Genomic DNA, 25,420 nt, shown 5'->3' on the forward strand with positions numbered 1-25,420 from the left:
AAACTTGTCAGCCACAAGTCTCTGCTTACTTTTCTGCAGTTGTCACAGGTACTGAAGCAACTCACTAACTTTGACCTTAGTATAACATGTAAACCGACATATACGGTAAACATAGTTTAAAAGACAAGTATGCTGAAGGCACAAAAATTTACTCCATTTCAACGCACAGTCCAGGTGCAATATGCGTTGAACCACTTGGCACCACAGACAGTTTTGACTTCAATGTGTATGAGACATCATTACAGAGGAGCATGGTGAGCAAGGTTGACAGAAATGATAAAAGATGACAATTGCAGAGTTGTGCTCCTCATATATAACACTGGTGTCCCTATATGGGACATCTCTAGCTATATATGTCCATGCTGCTTTCTCACCCTGGGTAAATTCTGTGAATCTGGCTTCCAATGTGGTGGGTAGACTCCTGTGGGAAAATTGTAAATTTTCCATAAAAGATCCCTGTGGACACAAAGGTGGAGAGGGTCTTTTCTACTCTCTAAGATTGCAATGTTACTGATCATTTTGTTCCCTGCCCATTTCCCACAGGGATATCTTGCACTCCATGATACCTATTAAGATTAAAGGGGGAATTTTTATCATTATGGGAATCTTGGTCATTGAAAATCTATTGTTACCACTTATCATATAACTACATGTACAATTTTGAGAAGGGAAAAACAATCAACACTGTTTTCTGCTATTGAATATTTTTATAGTCAGACTTTTGTTCATTAGATGTGTGCAACTACCAATTTCCACTGCATATAAATCGTTTAATGATTGAAGGCCTGCACACATATATATTATGTAAAGTACAGTAGGGTAGTTCACCACTCAATTAAGTATACTTTTTAACACATGGAATGTGTATCTTCTTGTTGGAACACATTTTAACAATATCATTATTCCTAGGTTTACTGCCCCCACACTTATTGGCACGTTTACTGCGAGCTGTGGATCTATGAATTATAGTAGGGATTCCCTGAGGACTTAAAAGTTTTTTCATGAGCTCTCCTATGTTAAACAAGGCTGATCTAAACCTTTAATAACAATACAAGTATAATGAAAGCACAGCGAGTTTCTAAAGAACATTTGGCAATTTTTACTCAAACAGGCAAGCAGTGTCCCAGTCCGTTATATTAACAATCCAATAACATTTAAAAGACAGCTATTTTGTAGCACCAGTCACAAGCAAGTTTCCCCTTTGTCCACTATGAAAAAAAGGGAGATTAGCAAAAAGAAAAGAAAAATGGGAGGGGGTGTCTGGCAGAAACTTTGTCCAGTGTAATGTCTCACTATGATGCACATGCTGTGCCAGAGTTCAAAACGCCTCCATCTGAATCACTTATACAGCATTTAGATCCATGTTAAACCTGCTAGAGACAACCATCAGCACAACCTACACTTGACAAAGAGTTTAAACTGGGGATTACCAGGTATAAGCATGAGGGTCAAATACTGATTATTAGTCATGGCTTTGAAAAGAAAAATCTATTGCAGGTTTGCAATTGAGGTGGGGGAAGAAAAAAAAAGAAAAACACACACACACACACACACACACACACACACACACACGTCCTTGCAGGACAAACTACCTACAGGAAGTGCTTGTACCTTAGGAAAGCCTAGGAAGGCGGTTTAAGTATATTCAGCAATTTGAATGCACAAAGTACAGTTTCACTTTTCAATGAATGAGAACAGGTTTAACAGGTTGGGTGAGGTGACAATTGTGTTGGGGGGAATGTGTATACCTTGAATTCTGCTGAATTAAAGGAGGCCACATACCTGTAAAGAAAAGGCCTAGGAACAGTAGAAATGCTGTCCATCCACTGAAATGAATAAAAGAAAGAAAAAAAAAGCACTGGGTTATCCCCATACAAACGACATGACCTTATGTTCCCAAGAAAGTGTGCTGGCTATTAGTGTATCATATCGCTCCCGTTTGAAACATTGTTTAAGTGGAATGCTGGACTGCTCCAATGACATCCAAACACACAATAGTTTTACCCTTCTGCAATCCTACAAAAATAATCTCTTACCCCGGTTTAACAGGACATTATTATATGTAGCAAGAATCTTTAAGATAAGAAATCTGCAATTGTTCTAGTGGTACAGGGTTTATAGAGAGGAAGAAAAAAAACACTGATACATTGTAAGCCAAGATTGGAAAATATTAAAGGTTAGCTGTGTGTTTCAACAAGCAGCCTAGAGAAATCTGGTAATCATACCAGAGCACCAATATTTCATAATTTCTTGTGAACTGATCCGCTGTGTAAGATTGTTCGTAATGATTAATTGCATCAATGAAAAGCCCAACCTAGGCACTCACTGCAGTGGTTTAAAAATGACCAGCATGCATTGTAATTAAGAGAACATGTCAAAAGTAACAATGATTGCAGAATAAGCTCATGAATAGACTGTAGTATACAAAAAGCTAGAGTACGTTTTTGTATATGCAAAAAGCAGGACATAGGATGTCTGCATATACCCGTTACTTCTTTATGAAATATTCCCGAGCACTACGTGTCCTTTTATACCTGGACACAAGCGTAAAGAATGGGCAAGTTTCCTAAGAGAAACATAGGGGCCGTCATTGCTAACCTGATTTGCTTAAGATATAAAATGCCTGGCTGTCAGGCATATTCTGTGCTTTCAGTACTTTAAGACACAAAATAAGTATATATAAGGCATGTATTTTTCCTCCAGAAGCAGCCAGCAATTGCAATTTGGGGAGGAGGCAATAAGAACTTGACCTCTGGTATTCAAAATGCTTGACAGTCCTCTGTTCAGTATCAAAGAGTCACACCGATGCAGATAAGAAGCCACCTGCTGCATACTCGTTTTATATCACCGACAAATTATTATAGCTACTAGACCTGCCTGATCCCTCTGCAAATTGCATTTTAAGATTTAGTCAATCTATGAAACTTTAAAGCATGGAGTTTCCTTGAAAAAGCAGAATTAAAGTTCCACTTTTATGATTCCAGGCAGGTCTTTACTGCATAGAGGGACAGGCGAGAGAATACCCCCCTACCCCCCTGATCACTCCAGGTATCTGGAAAAAAGTGCAGCGTCAGCTTTAGTTGCCAGGATACCCGGCTTCCTCTGCTAAAAATGAATGAACCTGAGCGTACCTGTTGGGGTACATGAGTTATGTCATCCTGGCCAATCAAGATGGGCGAAGATCCTTTACAAGAATAGAAGAAGATAGAAGCGCCCGGCGAAGTATAAGGGACAGGTGTATAACAGGAGTTTAGTGCCCGTTTAAAAACAAAAGCAGAGCAAATCAGATATGGTTATGGATCGAACAATATGAGGCAGATTAAAGGGTAAAAAAACTTTCCACTTTCAACAATACATTGATGAGAACCAAATCAATCTTTTTTTTTTTTTTTACTTTTATTATTTGCATGCATGTGAATACCTGCAAAAATGTTACTTTGCACAAAATGATAGGCAAGGATGGAGAAGGAAGGAAAACCAAAACAGTAAAAGTTAAAAGTGGAACACTGTACAAATAACAGGCAATAGTCATAATTAACATCAGTCTACTAAGAATGGTCAACATAGTAACAGAATACCTTCAGAAAACACAGATATAACATAACCCAGGGTGGTACACAAACAAGGTACCCTGTTTCCCCGATGATAAGACACTGTCTTATTTTTTTTTTTAAGGCCAAAATATGCTCTAGGGCTTACTTTCAGGGGGATGCCTTATTTACCCATGAAGAAGACTACAGTACACAGTTATTGTTGTCAATCATGTGTCATTCATGTCCACTTCTGATCAATCTGTGCCAATCATTGTCCCCTTCTGATCAATCATGTGCCATTCCTGTCCCCTTCAGATCAATCATGTGCCATTCATGTCCACTTCTGATCAATCTGTGCCAATCATTGTCCCCTTCTGATTAATCTGATCCATTCATTGTCCCCTTCTACTGTAATCAATAATATACTGTACCATTTAATGTCCCATTCTAAAGCTTACCGTATATAGAGTAAGTGGTATTGCTCACAGCAAAAAAAAACCTGTCTGAACCCGTGAACAAACTCCTGCAGTCTCCGTTAGGGAGGGATGAGGGAAGCTGCCTGTGTTTGCTTGGGCGGAGTCACGTGCGCGCACTGCAGTCCTGTCACTTGCTCTTCATGACGAGGCGCGGCACACACGGAGGAACCACACGGAGTCACCCACCGTACCTCCCGATTCGGGTAAGTGCAGGTATCGGTGGGTGGCTTATTTGCGGGGGGGGGGGCTTATTTTTCATTTTTCTCTTATTTGATGGCCCTGCCTTATCATCGGGGAAACACGGTAACAACCCCAGTTCAAACAGTGAGGCACCCACTAAGAAGTCTTGAAAAGGTGAAAGCATTTTTATGCAATATGCAAGAAAAAAAAAGGGGGGTACGGGAAAAACCCAATGATTTTCTTCCTCCCTTATAAGGAAAAGTGATAAATCCATCCGTACTGTGGAGAATCTGCTAGTTTCAAACACTAATGATGGTCACATATGTATCAATATGATCAGACTATTATTAAACACAACAAAAATTATTACAATAAATTGCAAAACCAAGAATCCCTGTTTGAATGAATTGACGACCTCTCGATTATTAACAACTCTGACAAAAGGACAGTCTGTGGAGCTGTCTGTATGGTTTAGTAAACTCCCTATAAATACATAATTTAAAATGTATACAAGGGGTTTTAATTTGATCACAAGCGTAGAACATAATGTGTATCTTAGCTCCTTACATTGCTTTTTTACATACAAAATTAATCACCACTTTCATTTCTAGAAAAAGATCCATTAAACAAAATCATGACCGGAAACTACATGGCATTTACCAAACTCATCTTACTAGCGAATTACTTTAAGTCTTTAAGAAGTTTATCACAAAGGTAATAGGAAACCACAACTAACTACATTTTAATAACCTAAAAGCTCTGCTTTGAGACTGTTTAGATGTTAATTCACCTTGAACCATCCCACAAAGAAACCAATATACAAAGATGAAAACCGCACATTGTAACACCACAGTTACCTTCCCTGCACAACCACAACAAAACTACGACATTTCTTAGAGGTTAGAAAAAAAAAATTAGATTTTATGGAGTGTCATCTACAGCAATGTCAGCGATATACCCTGAACATTAGGCACAGCTATATCTCAACACTTATTTAAAAATCCTCAATTCTTCATAACAAAAAGGGCATATAACGATAAATGATGAACTTCCTGAAGATAAATGAAGAGCATAAAGAAAGCAAAGACCTTTCACTACTTTAAAACCCCAAAACCCACAGACCAGTCTGTATTCTTTGACCCGACCGACATTGTGGTAAATAAACATTAATGGGCCCACCGTTTCATGTATAAAGCAGCTCCATCAACTGTCTATTAAAGCAGAAATAAAGTTCTGATCTGAAAAACTGCGAGCAGGCAGGGTTTCTTCTTTCTTTTGCAGAAGGGACAGGTGATGTCCTTGATGAAATTAAACAAACTGACCAGCCTGTGTGCAATGTCCAAACACTGCAGGTGCAGTTTGTGCAGGTTGCTAGGATTTGCCAAATATAGCATGCTGGGACTGAATTAACTCATTCCCATTCATGTACACAGGGGTTGCATCATCCTGACCTGGCCAATGAAGATGGCTCAAGATCTGACATCTGGAAGAGGAGTTGAGAAAGACAGGTGAGGTGAGGGAAAATAATAAAATTGCTTCAATATCTGTAAATTCACATGCTTTACTAGAACTTTCTCAGGGACTTTGGTTCTCCCAATTTGAGGACTAATTTTGTGTCTTTTATACGAAACACCTTAAGTACTGTTAAACGTTAGCTCTGAGTTTGTAAACATGCTCTACTTGTTGTGTTGACATTCCTGTATCGTTGTTTACCACTTAGCTTTTTCAATAAAAATTATTGTACCAGAACATAGTAAATTGCAATCAGACAGGTATATTCATCGCATTGCACAAGTTCATCACCTGTCTGGTTACAATTTTTTTTTTAACATTAGTTCTGCTTTTAGCAACAACTGCCTACTGAAGAAGAAAAGTTTTATTGAAGCATAGATCCTAATAAAACATTTGAAAAGTTGACTTCTGTGCTTTCTGATGCAGTAAGCTTCATGCATTCATTAGATATATGACATGTACAGGTCAGAAATTAAAGCCATCAGGGAGTTAGAGAGGACCTATACTCTGCAGAAGTGGCCATCCTGATTGAGCCAGGGCTTTGCTTTCTTGTATCAAAGTTACCACCTTAAAGTGGACTTATAATCCACTTAACTTTGCAGCCAAACATGCATTCTACTTATAGGTAAATATCAAATAAATTATTTTGAAACCTTTACAAAAAAAAATAAAATTACTGGCTCCTTTCAGTGTAAAAGTAAAGAGCAGATTGCAGAAAAGGAGAGCATCAAATTCTCAGTAATAGTAAAATAATATCCAAAAAGCATTTGGGGGGAATAAGGCTGTTTATTGGGGGGGAATAAGGCTGCTTACCTAATGACTGATGGGGTACGATAATGAGAAGCAGAAGTAGTGGAGAAAGCACAGACCCACAGAATTAAGAATGAGCGGGGGGAAAGCCTTGCACTGCAGGTCTTCAGTAGGGTTCCATCAACAAGAACAGTAAGCAGCTCCATACTGACATCACCAAATCTCACACTAAACCCCCAAGACCAGAAGTCAGAGGCACAATTCCTTAGATGACTCCAAACTACAGATATGCAGCTATAAGGTTTTATAGTGTGCACTGCTAATTTTCAGGAAGTCAGAAAGTCATTCTTTAGTAGTACACCAAAAATTCCATTTCAATATTGTAATACGTTTCCTACAAGGCAGCAAAATGCTTTACTCCATATTATCAGCCCTCCCAGTACATGTAGACTAAAAGGAACTCAGTACACTCAGAGATTGCAGCTGCTAACAGTTTTTGTGCAAATCATCATTTACATATATCGGTTTCATATGAGAGCACCTTCCGAACAAAACTAAATTCCCATGTTATCCCATCCAGCAGGTGTATTATACTTCACTCAGAGGGCAGAAATAAAACCTTGTTGGGCAGCAATCCAAAACACAACCTTCCCAGCAAGCATCACATTACAACAGTCTACACATACTGAAGAATATTAAACTTTACTGCTTCATTTTATACATTTCACATTCTAAAGCAAATAAAATAGTGACCTGCTACAAACACCACTTGTCACATTTCATGTAGAAATGTCAGTTACTACAATTACCTTTCCCTGTAGAAGATGAGCACATCCTAGTGTGCTGCAATAATGATTTAACATTGTATCTTGATATAAAGCCAACAGGTACACAAAATATCCTCAAAAGATTTTATTTTTAGGTACAGAAGAGATTTTGCTAATTACAGCCAGCCCTGTGACACGCCAATGATGACACTTTGCCCTTCCACCTGTCAGAAATCACTACATTTGCTGCTGACTGAGCTGGGAATCTGCGTATATACAGGGAGGCAGAACAACTTATTGCAAAATCCTCAGGAGAGATTGAGGTGTTGCGGTACTGAGATTCAAGGTTCAAACAAGCATGATATTTGCACACTCTTAGTTTCTATTTGGTTTTATTATTACACATGTTCCTGTTTACACCCACAGAAAAATAGATAAAGTGTATTTCCAGCAGTGCTGTAAGCCCGGCCAAAACTGATTTTTAAATAGAAAATGAAAATCCTGGAACCCGTTTTGTGTTATGTGGGAAATATAATATATAGAGTGGGAACCTTGTAGACACTGTATAATAAACGCCAGCTTAAGGTGCAACTATAGTTCACACCTAATACAAAATTAAAATTACAAGTAGGCAGGTTATGTCCCTTTTGCAATAAAACATACCTAACTGCTTGCAATCTTCTTCTTGAAATACCCTGAGCTATGAAAGCCCTATGCAGAGCAGGCTGCCAGGATATCCTGGGTATCCAGGTAAATAAATGAAGTTTCATCACTCCAGCCTAAATAATCAAGATAGCTGAAGTTCCGACATCAGGAAGAAAATAGCGTAAAGATGGCAGCACCCATGATGGAGAAAGTGAGTGCAATTAAACAAATGGCGATCAGGCAGAAAGGGATATTTTATTGCTGATGGAACATTGCCTGTCTTTTATGAAATAAAGGGCCCGCCTGGCTGCAATTTTTTTTAAATTTGGAAGGTTTAGCTCTGCTTTAAATGGCCCAAGTAATCAAAAGCAGAATAATTTTCAAATACAAAACTTTTATTTGAAAACATTGACATTTTCAAGCAATCATCGTTAAATTGCTGCTGAACTTAAGAGTTTCCCTGTATAACTGTACTACTCACCCTTGAGAAATACATCAAAGTAACTAAAAAAAAAAGAAATCAAGCTTAGAAGAACTCTTTTAGAACACAAATGCTTTTAGAAAATCTAAGAGCTAAAATTGACAGGACAGGCTCCTCCTCTGAGACAATTACAGCTGTGATATCGCTAGCCCTGTCTCCGCAAACCATTTGGGAATTTCAGGCCAGTTAAACCATTCAATTTCTAGTAATGTCAGCAACTTTTACCCTTCCTCCCTAGCAGTCCATTAACTCCTTTACTCCTATTCTAATATCCTCCTTGCTTGTAGAAGATGATTTGCTAAGGAGTAGATGATTACATAAAAGCCAAAGTATGTTGTAAATACAAGTTGTCATCTGAAGAATCAATAGCACAAAGCAACTGAAATACAATTCACAGATAAAATGCTTTAAAAAACAGTATAGAGAACATACTCTAGAAATGATAACTGAACCATACAGATTTACTAAATGTATTTACAATCCAGGCCAGTGTCTGATTATTCCGGCACTAGTAAGATTTACATTTCCACAAACAAGAAGTAACAAAGAAACATTATACAAGGGAATTAAAAAGACTACAGAAATAGGTGCACAGTGCAGAAATGTGACAAGCTTTAAATAAAATGTCTGCTGAAAGGTGTCTATGGTTAATGGATCATTGATGATCCAGACAGAGAGATCAGGAAACAATAAAAACAATAGACAAGCTAAGATTTAGGCAAATGCTTCTGGTTATCATATGTTTAGGGAAACCAGTGATCAATGGTATTCCACATTACTCCTGAAACAAACCAGAACCTGATTGGGGCCGTGCATCTTTCTATCTTCTCCTCTGTGGAAACGCCGTAGTAAACCATGGACTTTGATATGCCAAAATAGGAATTTGTACCCAAAAATAAAGAAATCGATACTGCAAAATTTTAGACCGCAAAACATCTGTTGGATTTATGTAGGTCTGTTCTTCTGTTAAAGAGATTTGGAATCCATCATGGTAAATGCAAAACCAGCCACAGGACAAGAAGTAGAAATTTCCCCAAAAATCACAAGTGGTTCCAAAATTTATTGCCCACTAACTTCTTCAACCACTAGAAAAAGAGTGAGTAGACTGTGAAAGACAAAAAAACAAACATTTTAGATAGATATCTGCTTTAATCAAACTTTGGTCAATGTTTAATTTGTATGCAGGAGTCCTAACTCCTTTACAACAGCCACTCAGCTCCCATGAATTGGGTTTAGTCCTACCTACCACAACAAATCCAGGGATAGCTCCTCACACCTAACCAAAGCAGGAAACATAAAAATAAAAGCCCTACTGTACTACCTTCTTCCAAGTGTGTGCAAATGACCTATTTATGTTATAGGTGGGAAACTGCCTATAATACCTTGAGACAGGAAAAACACAGAGTAGGCTTCTCTGGTCTTCCTCTGTTCAGGATGGGAAATGAACAGTCTCTTCCTATGACGGTATAGAGCGGGGGGGCAGAAGGAAGTACCATCAAGGGGGACAAATATAGTATATTTAAGGTGCCCTTTTCTGCAGCAGATATAAAAGCCCAAGTTTAAAGGCCCAGCACTTTCATAGACCAGACCTGTACGGCATACCTATGGTAACTATAGTCCATAACTATGCTTTATTGTGTCTAACATAGACAAGGTACATTTTTGTTTTTTGTTTTTAATCAGCGGTGATTAAGAAAATAGCATCAAGGTGTCTTAATCAATACTTTCCAAGAGTTTTATTAATTGCATGAATAAATGTCATTCCATACATTCTCTAAGAATAACTTTTTACTTCTACAGAGAAATATTTATGCAATTTACAAACACATTTTTCAGGATTTCTAATAAATAAAGCTACTTTAGAGGCAAGGGTTTCTGTACATGCTCTTGATAACTCTTGAACAGCGCTGTCTGGGAGAGTTGACAGAGAGTTCATTCTGCCAAAAGGCTCCGATTAGGTCATACTTATGCTTCCCTCATTCTCCAAGTCATCTGTAAAAGTGCAGTGACTAACATAGCAGGAATTCTTCAGGATTTCATCATGCCTAACACACTGGTTGAGGAACTAATAATGTTCCAAGTGTTACTGACATATTATCTGTGTACCAATAAAAAGCCCATAATTAGGATCTAGTTTTAAGAAAATACTTTTCTTCGGTTTATAAAACCAGAGCCAGTTAGAGGACTTCAGACATGAGGGGGAAATAAACACATCCAATTAACCACTTGATATTCCTTGGTTTGAAAAAAGCTCTTTTACCAAAGTTTAATATTTCATTTGCCCCAACCACTACACTAATTGCCAGCATCATTTCCAGATTGTCTGCTTTTCATCTTATCATATGTGCATCCTACATGGATGATTATACAGGCAACAGATCACCGCAAAACATACTCAAGTCATTTTGCAAGCATGCTCCTATGGTATAGCCCAGTGGTCGCCAACCTTTTGGGGCTCACAGACCACTAGATCTACAGACTCTGGACCGTGCATGCACAGGGAGCCGTGTGTCACTCAGGGGAAGAAACTTCCCCCAGAGTGATATCATGATGCCAGAACCCGACCACTCTTCCATTGTAGGTCTGTGATGTCTGCGATGGGAAAGTGGGTGGGTTGTGTCAAGTGACATGGTCTGGGGCTCTGGCGGTGTGCCACCCCTCAAGTAGGGTCCTTCTCCTGACCTCGCTGGGTGGTGCATCGGCCAAAGCCTCGGACCACCGCTGGTCTCCGTGCTTCCGCGGCCCACCTGTCAAACTAGTGGGCCGCAGACCGTGGGTTGGGGCCCCTGGCATAGAGGGATAAACACTGGATATTGATTAATAAATGTTTGGCAAAACAGTACATAAAAATGTAGTAGGACAAAATGGCAATTTCTATGCTTTATTAATAAAATGTATCTGGACTTCCTACCCAGGCTGTGGAGTCACTACAAAACCATCATTTTATGGTACCACTGACTCTGATTCCTCTAATTTAAATATGATGATATATGTTAGTGCTTCAAGTTGATTGAAACACAACATACACTGCATTTCATCACTGCCAACGTTCAGCCAATGTAAAGCTATATGAAGACCAGCTGCTTTTGGAAACAAGAACTCTTGGCCAGGAAGCTGACACTCTACCCTATTGATCAGCCTGTAATTGCCAGCAAGTAAACCAGTAAGGTTTATGCTTAAATTTTAAGCTAAAAACAAATTTTTATTTACCATTTTTATCAAGAGGTTATAAATTTTATAGTACTTGCAGATGTATAAAGAAGGAACAACTTTACTTGTTGGAGACTCTAAATCCAGAGCCCTGCTGTCTACAAATATAAAGGCAAATTAGCAGGAACACCACTTACTGGATTACAGAAGTCCTCTCCCTTATGTTACAGATACAAGTGGGGGGAAGTGCTCTGTAATCCAGCAGATGAGAGCTAGGAAGGGCTGACCGCATGTAGCTGGGGCACTGTGCAGTGAAAAGCTAGGAGTTCGCTTGATTTCTAACACATCAACAAGTACTGCAAAGACTTTTTCCCCCAAACATGTACTTTATAATGACGTGTTTTATACCTGAGGATAGATTTAAGTCATTTAAGAGCCTACCAAGGACCAGGTGATTTACTTTTACGTTCTGCTACCTAAAACCTTAAAGTAAATGCATACTTTTTATTTTGACTGTAAAGATATCAATTCCGGTAGCAAATGCATTGTCAGCTTCAGAGCTGGAGAAATCTGATAAAGTAAGTTCACCAATGGCATCATGATAGCAATGTAACCCTCATGTGTAACAGACATACGAGTAACCAAGGTAGTTTAGGCACCTGCTGGAGAAGCTAACCCAAATTAAAATATATATGCACACATGCAGCAATAACTAATTTGTAAGAAAGGATCTTCCCCATCACATCCCTGAAGCTCAGTTGTCCAACCTGGTATGCTTGTACACCAGGCAGTAGGATTACACATGCACAACTGATAGGGTTTAGATGTGCTCATTAGTAGATTAATAAAGATGGATAATGGTGTATTTATATACAAACACATGACTGCCTTAGTGTCATTCTTAATGAAAATGAGGATTAATAAAATGTTATATTTTGAGTTCCTCTTAAGGCAGAATGTTGTTTGCAGCCAAGCTTTATTTTTAAAGAAGACACATGCACAGTCTCCTCAGCAATAAAAAAAGATACCTGCCTGCTTGCAATCTTTTTTAGGATGTATATCAAGCCAAGCATACGCAGCCTGATATACATGCTTGGCACACTTCTTGCACATGCGTTAACCTGGTTAAGCCAGCCAATCAAGATAATGGACCAAGAAGAACCCTGCAGGAGGACGTCATATTTACGTCGGGGAAGTAATTTTAGTTACACTTTAATTGATATTTGTTTACAGGTAAATTAGTTGAAATCTTAAGCTGTAAACACATCAAATTTGTGTAGTTGGAAATGATAATTTCCTGGAACACTAGAATGAATTAATACTTCACACATGCTGTGACGTTCTATTGAGGGAACAAGGGACAAACCCTTCTGCATCCTCAATCGAAAAAGTACAGCAGTCTTCCCCATTGGTGGATGGCAAAAAGAAGGGTCTGCTGTACACATGCTTTATATCTGCCTGACAAGATTGGGGTCATTCTTTTCAGGTGACTTATCTCATGTATGTAGCCCAAGTCAACCAGAGTGACTTAAAAGGCACTCAACCATTTCCAATAACCAGGCTCAGGTCACTACAATGTACATGCTGTGCATAGCGGTGAGCAAAAAAGGGTCAGGTCCATTTTTTTCCAATGAATTAGGGCAGCACATTATTGTCAAATTGACCAGCAGTCCACCTAACAAAGCACGCCTGACCGTTTGTTATGGAGACACGCAATGTTTAATTCACCCTAAAGCACACTACCTCCAACAACTGGCTCGCATTGTAATAAAAACGTTTTAACTTCAACCTGCAGCTAGAATATCATTGACAAAGCTTTGATCAATTCTGTGATGTAGTTAAAGTTGTATTTGAGATCACAAAGTACTAAAATCGTATTTTGGTAGCAAATGCTAATTTGAAGAATCTGAAGAAAACAGGTAGGTTTGCTAAAAGTTCAAATACAAATAATTTAATTTACAAAGTTTACTGGGCTGCAAGATATAAATAGGTGTTAATGCAACATTCCATAACAGAAGGAAATCAGAAGGCCATACAAAAAATTTCTTTTTCAAAAAAGAAAAAAAAAAAAAAACACTCAAACATGTTTTGACTGTGCCCTCCAGCATATGACAACAGGGAGAGGTTCTCACTACAACATCGCTCCATGTTTAGATTACAATGTCAGCAGATATTTCAAAGATACTTGTGACAGGTTCATTTTTCATTACTACATTAAAACCCAGACATAAAAACTGTGTCTGGTTCATTCTTAAGGCTTTGGGGGTTATTTGTAAATGATTTCACACAACATTGGATTTAGATGGAAAAAATGTGTGCATTCTGGTTGAAAGTTGCATGAATCCAGGGTGAAAACATTTATAAATAGACCCCTAATCTACTAAAGTCTGTGGATTAGTCACTTATCTCTCGCAGTATATTTGGACACCAAAACATACACTGAGAAATAGATGTTGAACTGGGGAATACAGAGAAAGAAAGAGAAACACAGCACACATGGAAACCATCAGTCTAATGGGAAAGCAAAGAACAAGGTGCTGCATCATATATCTATCTATATACACACACATAATAATAATAATAATAAATATATATATATATATATATATATATATATATATATATATATATATATACACACACACATATATACATACATACACACATACTACTGATGTAGTTAGAAAAGTAAGCACAAATTTGGGTTATATACGGCATTTAGTTACACAGGTATATAACTGTATATTGCCATGTATAATACAAAACTACTTGTAAGCTCTTCTGGGCTGGTCCTCTCCTCCACTTGTATCACTGTGTGTCTGTCTGTCATTTACAACCCCTATTTATTGTACAGCGCTATGTAATATGTTGGTGCTATATAAATACTGTTTAATAATATTAATGGAACTCTAAATTCATACATTTAGATTGGGTGATGTGGGAACATAAATCTAAAGCTAGGTACACACGTGCAATAATTGCCATTAGAAAACGAACAACTAATGATTATTCCCAGTTATTTTGATACGATCGTTCAAATATAATCCAATGTACACACACTAGATATGATTGTTTGAACGATGCAGGAAGTGACATGTAAAGGAAAAAGTGTACCTCAGAACCTTCCATGATCACTGAATGACCGTACACACAATAGACAGCGAACAATCGTCGCCCAAACAGATCCGCCAGAACGGTAGTTAGTTTCCAGGGACAATCCTCGTTCATCAACGTCGTTGTGCACTTTTTTTGTTAATGATTATGGGATGAAGAGTTGTTAGTCATTCGTTTCTATCGAATATGATTGCGCATGTTTACGCAGCTTTAGTTTTCAGTTCAAATAAAACAACGGCAGGTCTGTCATCCACCCAAGAGGTTGGGGTAAACACTGCAATGGCCAGAAATCTAGCTTTAAACTGAGTTGTAGCCAGGAATCGGTTGAAATCAAATTTCGTCCCACCCGGCTTAAAAGAAATTCTGGGATCAACACTGCAACACTGCACTGTAAAGATTTTAATCCAAAGTCTTCTTTTAGACTAAAGCTACGTACACACGTCAGATTTTTATCGCCCGATAATCGGCATCGGCCAATTATCGGGTGAAAATCTGCCGTGTGTACAGTCGGTGTCGTCCATACGACCGACCTGCCGGATCCACGGACGATGGACGACAGCCGATCCTAATGAAAGGGAAGGGGAGAGCGCGCAGCAGGGTGCCCCTCATTCGCTCTCCCCCTCCCCTCTCCATAGAGCATGAACGGTACTGTATGTACAGCATCGTTCATGCATCGTGCACACCCTTGTCGTTGGAAAGGATCGTGAAAGATCCTTTCCAACGACAAAAATTTGAAGTGTGTACGGAGCTTAACTGCTCGAACAAGTGACGATAAGACAAGCTGTCAACAGCTGAAAACACAAGAGCTCATATAGAGAGCATTTTCCCATACTTGAAACATACATTAAACATAGGTCAGCAGATTTTCATTTACTTCCACAATGTGCTATGACAACCTTAAAGCTGCGTCCAACCTGCTTTGCATTTCATTTTTCTTGAATACAGCAGGTGCAATTGGAATGTGTTTACATTTTAAGGCAAAGCTGAACAAAACACAGAATTTTGCTAAATATTATGTTCAAATGCATGAATTTAGGAAGGGGTTCAATAACAAGGCCTGTCTTCATGAGCCCTAAATTGCTACCTTATATCTTTTCCATTGGGACATTGGGCCATTCTGCAGAATATGGCTCCTTCAAACCAACAACTGATCTGCGTGTTATAAACATGGTCCCTGGGCCCCATGGGTTAATGTCAACTATGTTAACTATAGAAAGAATAAAATTTGTGATTAAATGTTGCTGGATATCAGCTGACAGGTTTCATGAAATCAGAAAAAAAGAACAGAGCAGAAATAAAGATGTTATATTGTACCATTTATCAGCACCCATACTGTGACATTCTTAATGCTCTCCATAGAGACTCAGTACTATTGTTACTGACCCATTTTTTTTGGTCGCAGCACAGACACAGATTAAGAGATAAACAAATTCTGTTTTGCCCATGAGTGAAATGTAAAGTAGCTGACCATCAGTCCACAAAAGACAGGTTATGGATAGGACGTGTTTTTATCCACAGGTACACGGAACAGTGAATAGTAAAGGCTGAATATGCTTCATATAACCATCTGGAAGGTCCATATGTGTATTTTATCCTTACACAATCCTCCTAGAAACCACATGTAGGGGGGCAAAGGGAAGAACTCAAACCCTCTGGCAACACAGGGAAAGATTTATATACTCAAGAAATAAATTAACTGTGTGAAGTGAAAAAAATGCTACTGCATAAACAACAGAGGCTACCAATCACAGACATGATAATAAAATAATTTACCAGTTACCTTTCATGTAAAGGTGAGCAACTTCAAATTGTAATACAAATAGAAAAAGAAAAAAAATCACTGGGGATCAACCAAGCCAAATTATACTTTGAAGCAATACAATTAAAATGAAATAAAAGCTGCTCAGCAAAACTGATAAAGACATTTTTTTACACTGGGAACACGGGGAGTTTTACAGATAGCAGTCAACAAGCTTGTCCTGTTATAATGCAAATTGTTCCAGGATAACTTTAAAAACTAACCAAAATTGACAAAATGACACTGAGGAAATCATAAATTATGTTTGCCATAAACAGGAAACGCTGTTTACTAGGTTGGGAGGAAAAGAATGTAAATATTCTGGGAATATGACATGTGATGGATTCTAAAAGAACAAATCCCAGGTCATGATCTGAATGCTGATCGAACAAATACAAATGTATTATTGGTCATTTCAGACCCTGTATGGATTATATTTCAGACTTTGTATAGATTAATTTCACCATATTTTATTGGAATAAAAGCTTATTTTACCAAACAAGCACATATGACTGCTTTGTATAACTACACAGCTTCATGGCTAGGATCTGATGCCATTAATTTGCCTCAGGAACAACAACATAGCATTGTCAACATCATATAGTCAAGAACTGTAATTTTAGGCAGCAAACATATACCTACTCTCGACAATATTAGGTACAACTCTGCAATTCCTTGACAATGCAAGTATCTTATCACCCAACTACATGTCAGCAACTCAATGCATTTAGGCATTGTATACATTGTTAAGACAACATGCTGAAGTCCATAAACTGAGCGTCAGAACCGGGAAGACATTAAAACTAATTTTGAACATTGCTGTTGGGGTCGGGAGGGCTGGTCGGAGTATTTTAGAAACTCTTAACTACTGGAATTTATATATGCACAACCACCTCTAGGTCTTACATAGAATAGTCTAAAAAAGGGAAAATATCTAGTGTCAGTCCTCCGGACAATTATGCTTTGCTGATGCTAGAGGTCAGAGGAGAACGGCCAGCAAATTACACAGGCTCATCATAATCAGACAACATAAGATTGGAAAAACCGGTCTGGTCCAATTTCTCAATTTCAATTTCTGCTGAAATGGTCAAATAGCAGGGTCAGAATTTGAATTCTACAACATGAAAGCATGGATTCATCCTGCCTTGTATCAACAGTTCAGGCTGGTGGTGTAAAAGTGTGGGGGCTACAGCCAATCACTAGGGCCGAGCATGACAGACATCATCACTTCCTTTGGTGGTCAACACCAAACAACTTCAGTGACATCTGCCAGAGAGGAGTGGAAGCTGGCTAAAATGAGTATCAGGGGTTTGGGGGAAGGCTTTGCCTTTTATAGGCATGAAGGCAGCATCTCTATGAAGAACACATGTGAACAGACTTCTTCCTCAAATACAATGTGAACTACCACAATTACAACTTGCAAGGTACAGGAATTACTTGTGTGGGACCTTCAAAGATATTGAGGGAAAAAAAAAAAGAACTGACATTTTTCTGAACACTTCTTTGGGCTATACTTCTTCAAAGACTTTAAACAGTACTTTCCCACAAAGTGGAACTTAAAATAAACTATGAATTTAAAGGCAATAAGGCTTTTTACTTTCTTAATCTCACGCACTAATACATCATCACCTGCATATTAGCAAGCTTCTGTAGAATGTGAAAGCACAGCTCACTATACAAGAGTTATATAACATTACTGCCAAGGATGGGGCAGATGCCAGCTTTAATAATTATAATGGGAAGTGAAGAGGGGTTTACCAAAAGATTTGATCGTTCAGATTGCCAGATACAATGCAGGATAGACAAGTGGGACATTTGAAAGGCCTAAAACTCTAAATACAGAGAATGATAAATCCAATCAACAAGTAAATATTTGTAAAATCAAATTTGCAGCTTTCATTGAATTGAACGATTAGATAGCATACATCGGCCCAGCAGGCATGTAACTGAAACCAGATATCTCTGTAGGCAGCTTTATCTTGGTGTAACAATAGTAATTGTCCAGGAAAATGATCTTCAATGATCGATGCCATTAGCCAGAATGTGTATGCAGGGGATGTAAACTGCCCAGCATTGTGCTGGAGACCGGTCTCATGGAATTCAATGTACTTTACTAAGCTTCTAGGCAGCACTGGTGAACACAAATGGCCACATGGTGGTCACATCATCAGAGCCAAGGAAGTGTCTGGAACTTGAGGTCTGTACATCTTTTAGTTTGAGTTTTTTATTTAGGAAGTGGGAGTTTCGTAGTTCATGGAAAATCCATTTTCATTCGATTAAAAAGTAAACGTTTAATGCTCCTGCTATACAGGTGCAATACATAGGCTGCATAGGCAGCCCAGCACTAGATCATTACTCGCCAAGCTGTAGTGCATGGGGGAAGGTAAACGCTGGTAGAGAAGGTTAATCTGAAAATAGTGGTAAAAGGATAAAACATATCTGCAGGTTAAGGCTAGACACAGATGAAGAGATCTAAAGAAGAGGCAACGGTCAATTCCACCCTACAGACTAAAACAATTCTTGTGGTTAAAACTTTCCTTTCCCCTTGGGAGGAGCTGGGCATTTCACATGAAGCTGTTCCAGTGCTCACCAATGCTTTCTAGGTGGTAATGCAGTATTCTGGGCAAAATCATTACACTAAATATCTATTTGTGTTTTAGTCCAACAGGATTTGCATTTTAAATGATGCGAATACACCCCAGATCCTTCAGAACATTAAATGCTCAATTGACAAAGCTTTACACAGGAATTAGAATCTTCATTTCCAGTTGCTCCACTTATTTTTTAATCTCACTAAACTCAGGTGAAAATAAATTACTTTTTCCTGCTTTAAAAGGATTCCTATTCTAGTTTTCTAGCTTACTAAAAGAAGAGTTTAATATGTTCAGAAGCAAGCTAGAGTAAGAGGCAAATGAAAACTAAGGCTACGTACACACATTAGATTTTTGTTGTTGGAAAGGATCTTTCACGAAAACTGAAATGAACGAGAGCGGTACCCCGCTGCGATCTCTTCCCTTCACTTGTATTACGATCATTTGTGGATCCGCCAGGATGGTTGTGTTGTGCTGCCTGACACCTGTATAAAAATCTTCATTCACGTCTTTAGTTTGATAGATTTGCATGCTTGTTTAACAAATACAAAAAAGTTCCTGCCTTTAAATTCAAAGCTATAAGTGGGAAAAGTACGGTTATTCAAAATGAACGCAGCGGCAGCCTAATAAAGGCCCACAACACATCAGCTAGCACTACTGAAAGCACCATTAAGTGAACTTCAGCAGCAGGATCAAGACATATGTGTGGGACTTTACAGGGAACAAAGAAAATCTTTAATTGGACGCTCACTTAAAATGATCTTTTTCTTAAACACGAGACCATAGCCCTACCATGGAAACACAGAAAAAAACAAAACAATAAATATATTTTCAGTGTAAAATAGTCTTATACTTTTAAACACTCAATACTCTTGCACTTTGCTCCTGCTAGTTTAGTTTCATGCTCGCAATGATGTGATGCTCGTCTTCATATTAACACTGCCCTCCTAAACCTTGTACCCTTTTCACAAAAATCTAATGGAATTTCTACTCAGTACTTCCCACATCTCGCTCAAATGGAAACAAAAAACGAATTTATTTATACTAAAGGGGTCTTAGAGTTACAGTTATAGGAAAACTATACCAAGATACAGAGGAACACTGAAGACCACCAGAAAAGGCTGCACACCACTCATTGTCTGAACAGAACCACCCCAAGCATTTCAATGATAAAATTACATTCACTCTAATTGCAACAAAGATATAAAGTACAGAGATGTCTTTGTGCCATTGATCTGCAGGACTGGTATAGACAGCCACTCATTTGTCTAAAGCAAGGACTTATATGGTATGAACTAAATTCACGGTCAGCATAATCAGTACTATATGGTCATGTTGCTTCAATTAACAATGATAATAAATAATGCAAGTCTTCTACCATCCAGAAAACATCAGAAACAAAACTTTAACAAGTGAAAGGCTAAGGCTAGGTACACACATGCATTAGTTCTCATCCGATATTGGCTCAGGGCCAATAACGGACGACAATCTTGCGTGTGTACAGCGCTTGTTGTCCATCGTCTAAACGACCATCCTGGCGGATCCACGGACGGTAGACCGGTAGATAGGGACGGAGCACAGCAGGGTGCCGCTCCGTCGTTCTCCCTCTTCCCTCTCCATAGAGCAGAATGGTGCTGTACGTACAGCGCTCGTTCATGCATCATGCAGTCGCTTGTTGTTGGAAAGAATTGTGAAAGACCCATTCCAAAGACAATTATTGTAAGTGTGTACAAAGCCTTAATCTTCAGATGTCGTCAATATATTGATCAAACAAGCATGCAAATCTATCAAACTAAAGATGTGAATGAATTTTTATACAGGTGTCAGGCAGCACAACACAACCAGTTTAATCTCATCCCTTAATTGCATTTGGTCCTAGGACTTGCTTCCTTTTCGGAGCAGATTACCAATTATCAGAAGACAGAGAGCAACCCAAAGAAACAATGAAAAGGTGGGGGACTTCAGCAGGGGGTTGGCATACAGCAGGCACAGCATGAGGGCTTTTTATAGTTCGCACTTACTCAGATATCAGGTGTACAAACAGGGTTACTAAAGCTGCGTACACCCGTGCAATAATTATTGTTGGAAATGAACGACTAACGACCCCTCGTCTGATAATCTTTAACCAAAAAAGTGCACAGTGACGCCGATGAACGAGGATTGCCGCTGGAAACTAATGACCACCCCGGCGGATCTGATTGGGCGACGATCGTTCGTAATCTATTGTGTGTATGGCTGTATGGCACTTTCTCTGGTACACGTCACTTCGTGCATCGTTCAAACGATCGTATCTAGCGTGTGTACATTATTGGTGGAATAAAGTTGAACGATCCTATCGTTACAGCATGTACAGAATTGTGCATAATACGATTGTTCAAAATAATCGTGCATAATCGTTAGTCGTGAATGACTAAAGATAATGGTAGGTTAGGTGTTTAAATAAAGGTTTAAAACAAACTGATGGTGAATGTAGCTCATTTACACACAACAGCGGTAACAATTATTTTTGTCTGTAAAAGGGGTGATTATTTCATCTAACCTATTAACATTAAGCATGAATAGGTATTGGTTTTCCAGATCTGGGTCCTCCATTCATACATTCAGGCCTAAAGACTAATCATTGAAGTTTAGAAGGGACTTCACTTGGTCATTTCCACTTTCTAGGGCAGTGGACAATCAGCCATGCAAACACGGTGCAGCAGTCTCCCTGCAGCCTGCACAGCAGACTGCCAATCTATATAGATGGTCTTACAATCTGTGTATGTATGCCGTCTCCCACATTATAGTCCGCCATTTGGATATTGTTTAGGGAAAACTGAAAATGTGATTTGCTGCAGTCTACAGCAATATATATATGTACTTCAACTCTGTAAAATAGCAGATGGAGCTTGCTAGCATGCCTTATATCACTCAGATCTGGCTACCATTGTAAATGCCCACATTAGCTGCAGATCAAACTGTCCAGGGGATTGTCTAAGAATGCAGGTTTTTTTTATTAAAATTATACTATTCCATTACCTAATTTGCCATACATTGCTATAGAAATAAGCAACCAGTAGCTATGTAAATTCAGGAAAATGTCAATTTGACATTTGGAAAACACTGGTGATGGTCTTGAGACACTAATTGGCTTGTTTTAGTGCACAAGAAGCCCAGAAAAGAAGCTGAAAGATCTTCAACACCTACTGCAAGCAGAACTGAAAAACTTATTCCTACTCCTGCCTTTCATTACTTATTTGTGATGGAAAGAAAAAAAACTGCAGCATACCTGACTACCACCCGCAATGCTCTTACTCTCAGCTGTGTAAGCTGCCCCTATAATATATATATATATATATATATATATATAGTACAGTTCACTGCTAATTTCACTATAAATAACAAACTGTCCAACTTTGCAGGTCTATTTGTAAATTTAGTACCCGTTTTTCCTGCCAATATCTACAAAGGTTGGAGACAATTGGGGAGACGTCGCTGCTAGGCAGCTCCTAACACACTCCCAATATAATAAAATAATTATGGACACACTATAGAAAAAAAAACCTTTTATCCACAAATGCCCTTCTCTATCCACAGTCCCTATATAAGTCTGATGCAAATGTCTGCTGACATATCTTGGGGCCGTGGTGTCACAGTTTTTACAGAGCTTCTGAATGGTAATGACAGCTCTATGGGGCACAATGGGCTCCCAGTGTACACAGCACATAATTACCCTTCCTGTTCCTGCACAGCTCAGTGTTCCTATCCTTTATCATTCTATAGTCTCCCGGTGTACATAGACCATAGCTCACCACCCTTTATTTTTTATCTTAGTGGCCCCATCTTACAATCCATATTCCTCCTGTGTATATAGTATACAGGTCACCAGCCAATTCCTGTATAGACTGGTGACCCCTTCCTATTACAATCTACAACCTCCCATTGTATATAGTACACAGCTCTCCGGTCTATTCCTGTATAGATTGGTGACCCTCTCCTATCACACTGTATATCCTCCCGATTTATATAGTACACAATTATCCGGTCTATATCTATATAGATTGGCGACCCCTTCTCCTATTACAATCTACAACCTACCATTTTATATAGTACACAGCTCTCCGGTGTATTCCTATATAGATTGGTGACGCCTTCCTATTACACTGTATATCCTCCCGGTGTATATAGTACACAGCTCTCCAGTGTATTCCTGTATAGATTGGTGTCCTCGTCCTATTCCACTTTATATACAGTACATGGATCCCCAGTCTATTCCTCTATAGCAGAGTTTCTTCACCAGGTTTCCTCTAGTTGTTAGGAGTTGAGCAATGAGCAGTTTGTACCTCTCAGGTGAGTTTAAGTGGCCCCATTGATCTATTTAGTCATCTTTAAGGGTGACAATCTTACCGGTGACCAGCAAAGTAAGAGGCATTCTTCCTTCTGACCAATATACTGAGTTGTGGATATAATAACAAGTGTTCAAACCAGAAATTATTTAAAGCCGGGTGGAAAGAAATAGTTGGCAGGTGGCAGTCCCTGTATTGTGACCTAAATCTTTAGTAATCACTATAAAACAGCCGGGTGGTACTGCACAGTGCCCGGTGGTGCCACTGGCTAAATGGGGCCAGGGAGAACAGTTAAAGTAGGGGTCTCTAAAGACCATAAAGTTATTTTAAGGTTTCCCTATGTAAGAAACATCTACCCCCCCCCAGTGTATATTATACATGGCTCCCTGGTGTATTCCTGCATGGAGTCATCTGGGGAGATCTCAGTGCCAGAGTCTGACAGCTAGGCATACATCATAATATATATTATTATAGTTTACGGCGGGACTAAAAATTAAGATTTCCAACCAGCAATACCCCCCATATGAACCTGCTGCAGGCTCCTTCCCTGCCATGCTGGGCTTTGTAGTTCTACAGACACACACTTTCCTATTGTGCATATACTAGAAGTAGATTTGGAGGCTGCTAATTGGATATTTATTGCAATGTAAGTGATAAAAAATGTATGGGTGGACTGGGGAAAACAATCCTAACTTTTAGCCATGGTGCAACGCATGCTGGGATCTGTAGTCCAGTAGAACAGACAAGCTGGCACCCAGCTCTCCATAGGGCAATGATAGAAAATAATGGGAGGAAGTTCCCCGGAGCTCACTTACTTCTGACATGAACTCTTCCCGCACAATAAATGAGCAGAACTCTGATAAAAGTGCAGCCAGCAGAGAGCCCAGTCCCATTACCTGGTAGTCGGTCAGGATGATCTCCCGGTCCGTGTTGGACGCCATGGCTGTTCTATAGTCCGAGTTCATAGGGAGAGGGAAAGCGGTCACCCTTCTCCCCCCTCTGTCCGTCTTTGGCCCGGGGAGCCCTCCTCAGCGCTGGCACGCCGAGAGGAAGCGGGGAGACAGGAAACCAGGGAATGGCAGCAGCACCGCCTCCTCCTCCTCACCCTGCCCCAGCCAGACCCTCTCACCGCCCGTACGCCGCGCCTGTCGCACCCTTTGCGTGTCACGCTGTCGCGCCGGACGACGCTTTGCGGCCGTCACATGATCCCCCGGACAGGGGAGTACACAACGACCCGAAACAGGGGGCTGCCAAGTGCCGCCTTCACCGCAGCGCCCCCTGGTGACGCCCCTGTGAAGCACGTGTCCGCCTGTGGTGTGGCTGCACTCCTCAGGAACTTTTCCTGCTTGTTTCATAAACTGCTACAAACTTATCTGCAGCTTTACTGGCACCCATTTCCCGGCTAAAACACCTCATAAAGTCCTTCTATAGCAGCCTGTTAGATGAAACCCCCAAATATAAATGTCATGTGTCAAACTCCGTGCACTGGGTGTCACAAACACTTGTATTAGGTGTTTGTATAGATATGTTTATTGTATTGTGGATTGAATATGGTAAACCCCACCAGGTTACTTTGTGCTGTGCTTTATCATTGTGAAAACTTTAACTGTCCCAATATTACAAAGAAACTCAGAGGAAATCTCCTTAGGTGTCCCTATAGCAGGTGTCTCCATTGGAAGATTTTCCCTCACTTCTTTCTCTGGGGACACCTCCCTAATGCTGGATATCGCATCACTTCCTGTCATCAGCACAGGCATTATTACCTCCTATACTTACACTTTCATAAACAGGGACAGGTATGACGGGGGGATACCACCAAGGCATGACATGCTGCTATATCCCTATAAAGAGGGACAGGTACCACCAGTGCAAAACATGGTGACATTTCCCTATAAAGAGGGACTGGTACAACCAGTGCATGACATGGTGATCTATCCCTATAAAGAGAGACAGGTACCAGTGCATGACATGCTGCTATATCCCTATAAAGAGGGACAGGTACCACCAGTGCAAGACATGGTGACATAGCCCTATAAAGAGGGACAGGTACAACCAGTGCAAGACATGGGGACATAGCCCTATGAAGAGGGACAGGTAC

The 25,420-nt window shown here is 39.5% G+C and overlaps 1 protein-coding gene across 2 annotated transcripts in view; it reads right to left on the minus strand.

The window, feature by feature from the left end:
• The window catches only part of PKN2 (protein kinase N2), a 69,542-nt gene extending 45,058 nt beyond the window's left edge, over positions 1-24,484 (minus strand). For both annotated transcript variants that reach the window (XR_011921926.1, XM_072419915.1), the window contains exon 1: positions 24,219-24,484. Coding sequence is in view for 1 of the 2 variants with exons in the window: in XM_072419915.1 (XP_072276016.1) it covers positions 24,219-24,287 (69 nt within the window). In the remaining variant the exon portion in view is untranslated. The remainder of the gene's footprint in view (positions 1-24,218) is intronic.
• Positions 24,485-25,420: the final 936 nt, after the last annotated feature.

This window comes from Pyxicephalus adspersus, chromosome 8, assembly GCF_032062135.1.
Source record: "Pyxicephalus adspersus chromosome 8, UCB_Pads_2.0, whole genome shotgun sequence".
NCBI classification, from domain to species: domain Eukaryota; kingdom Metazoa; phylum Chordata; class Amphibia; order Anura; family Pyxicephalidae; genus Pyxicephalus; species Pyxicephalus adspersus.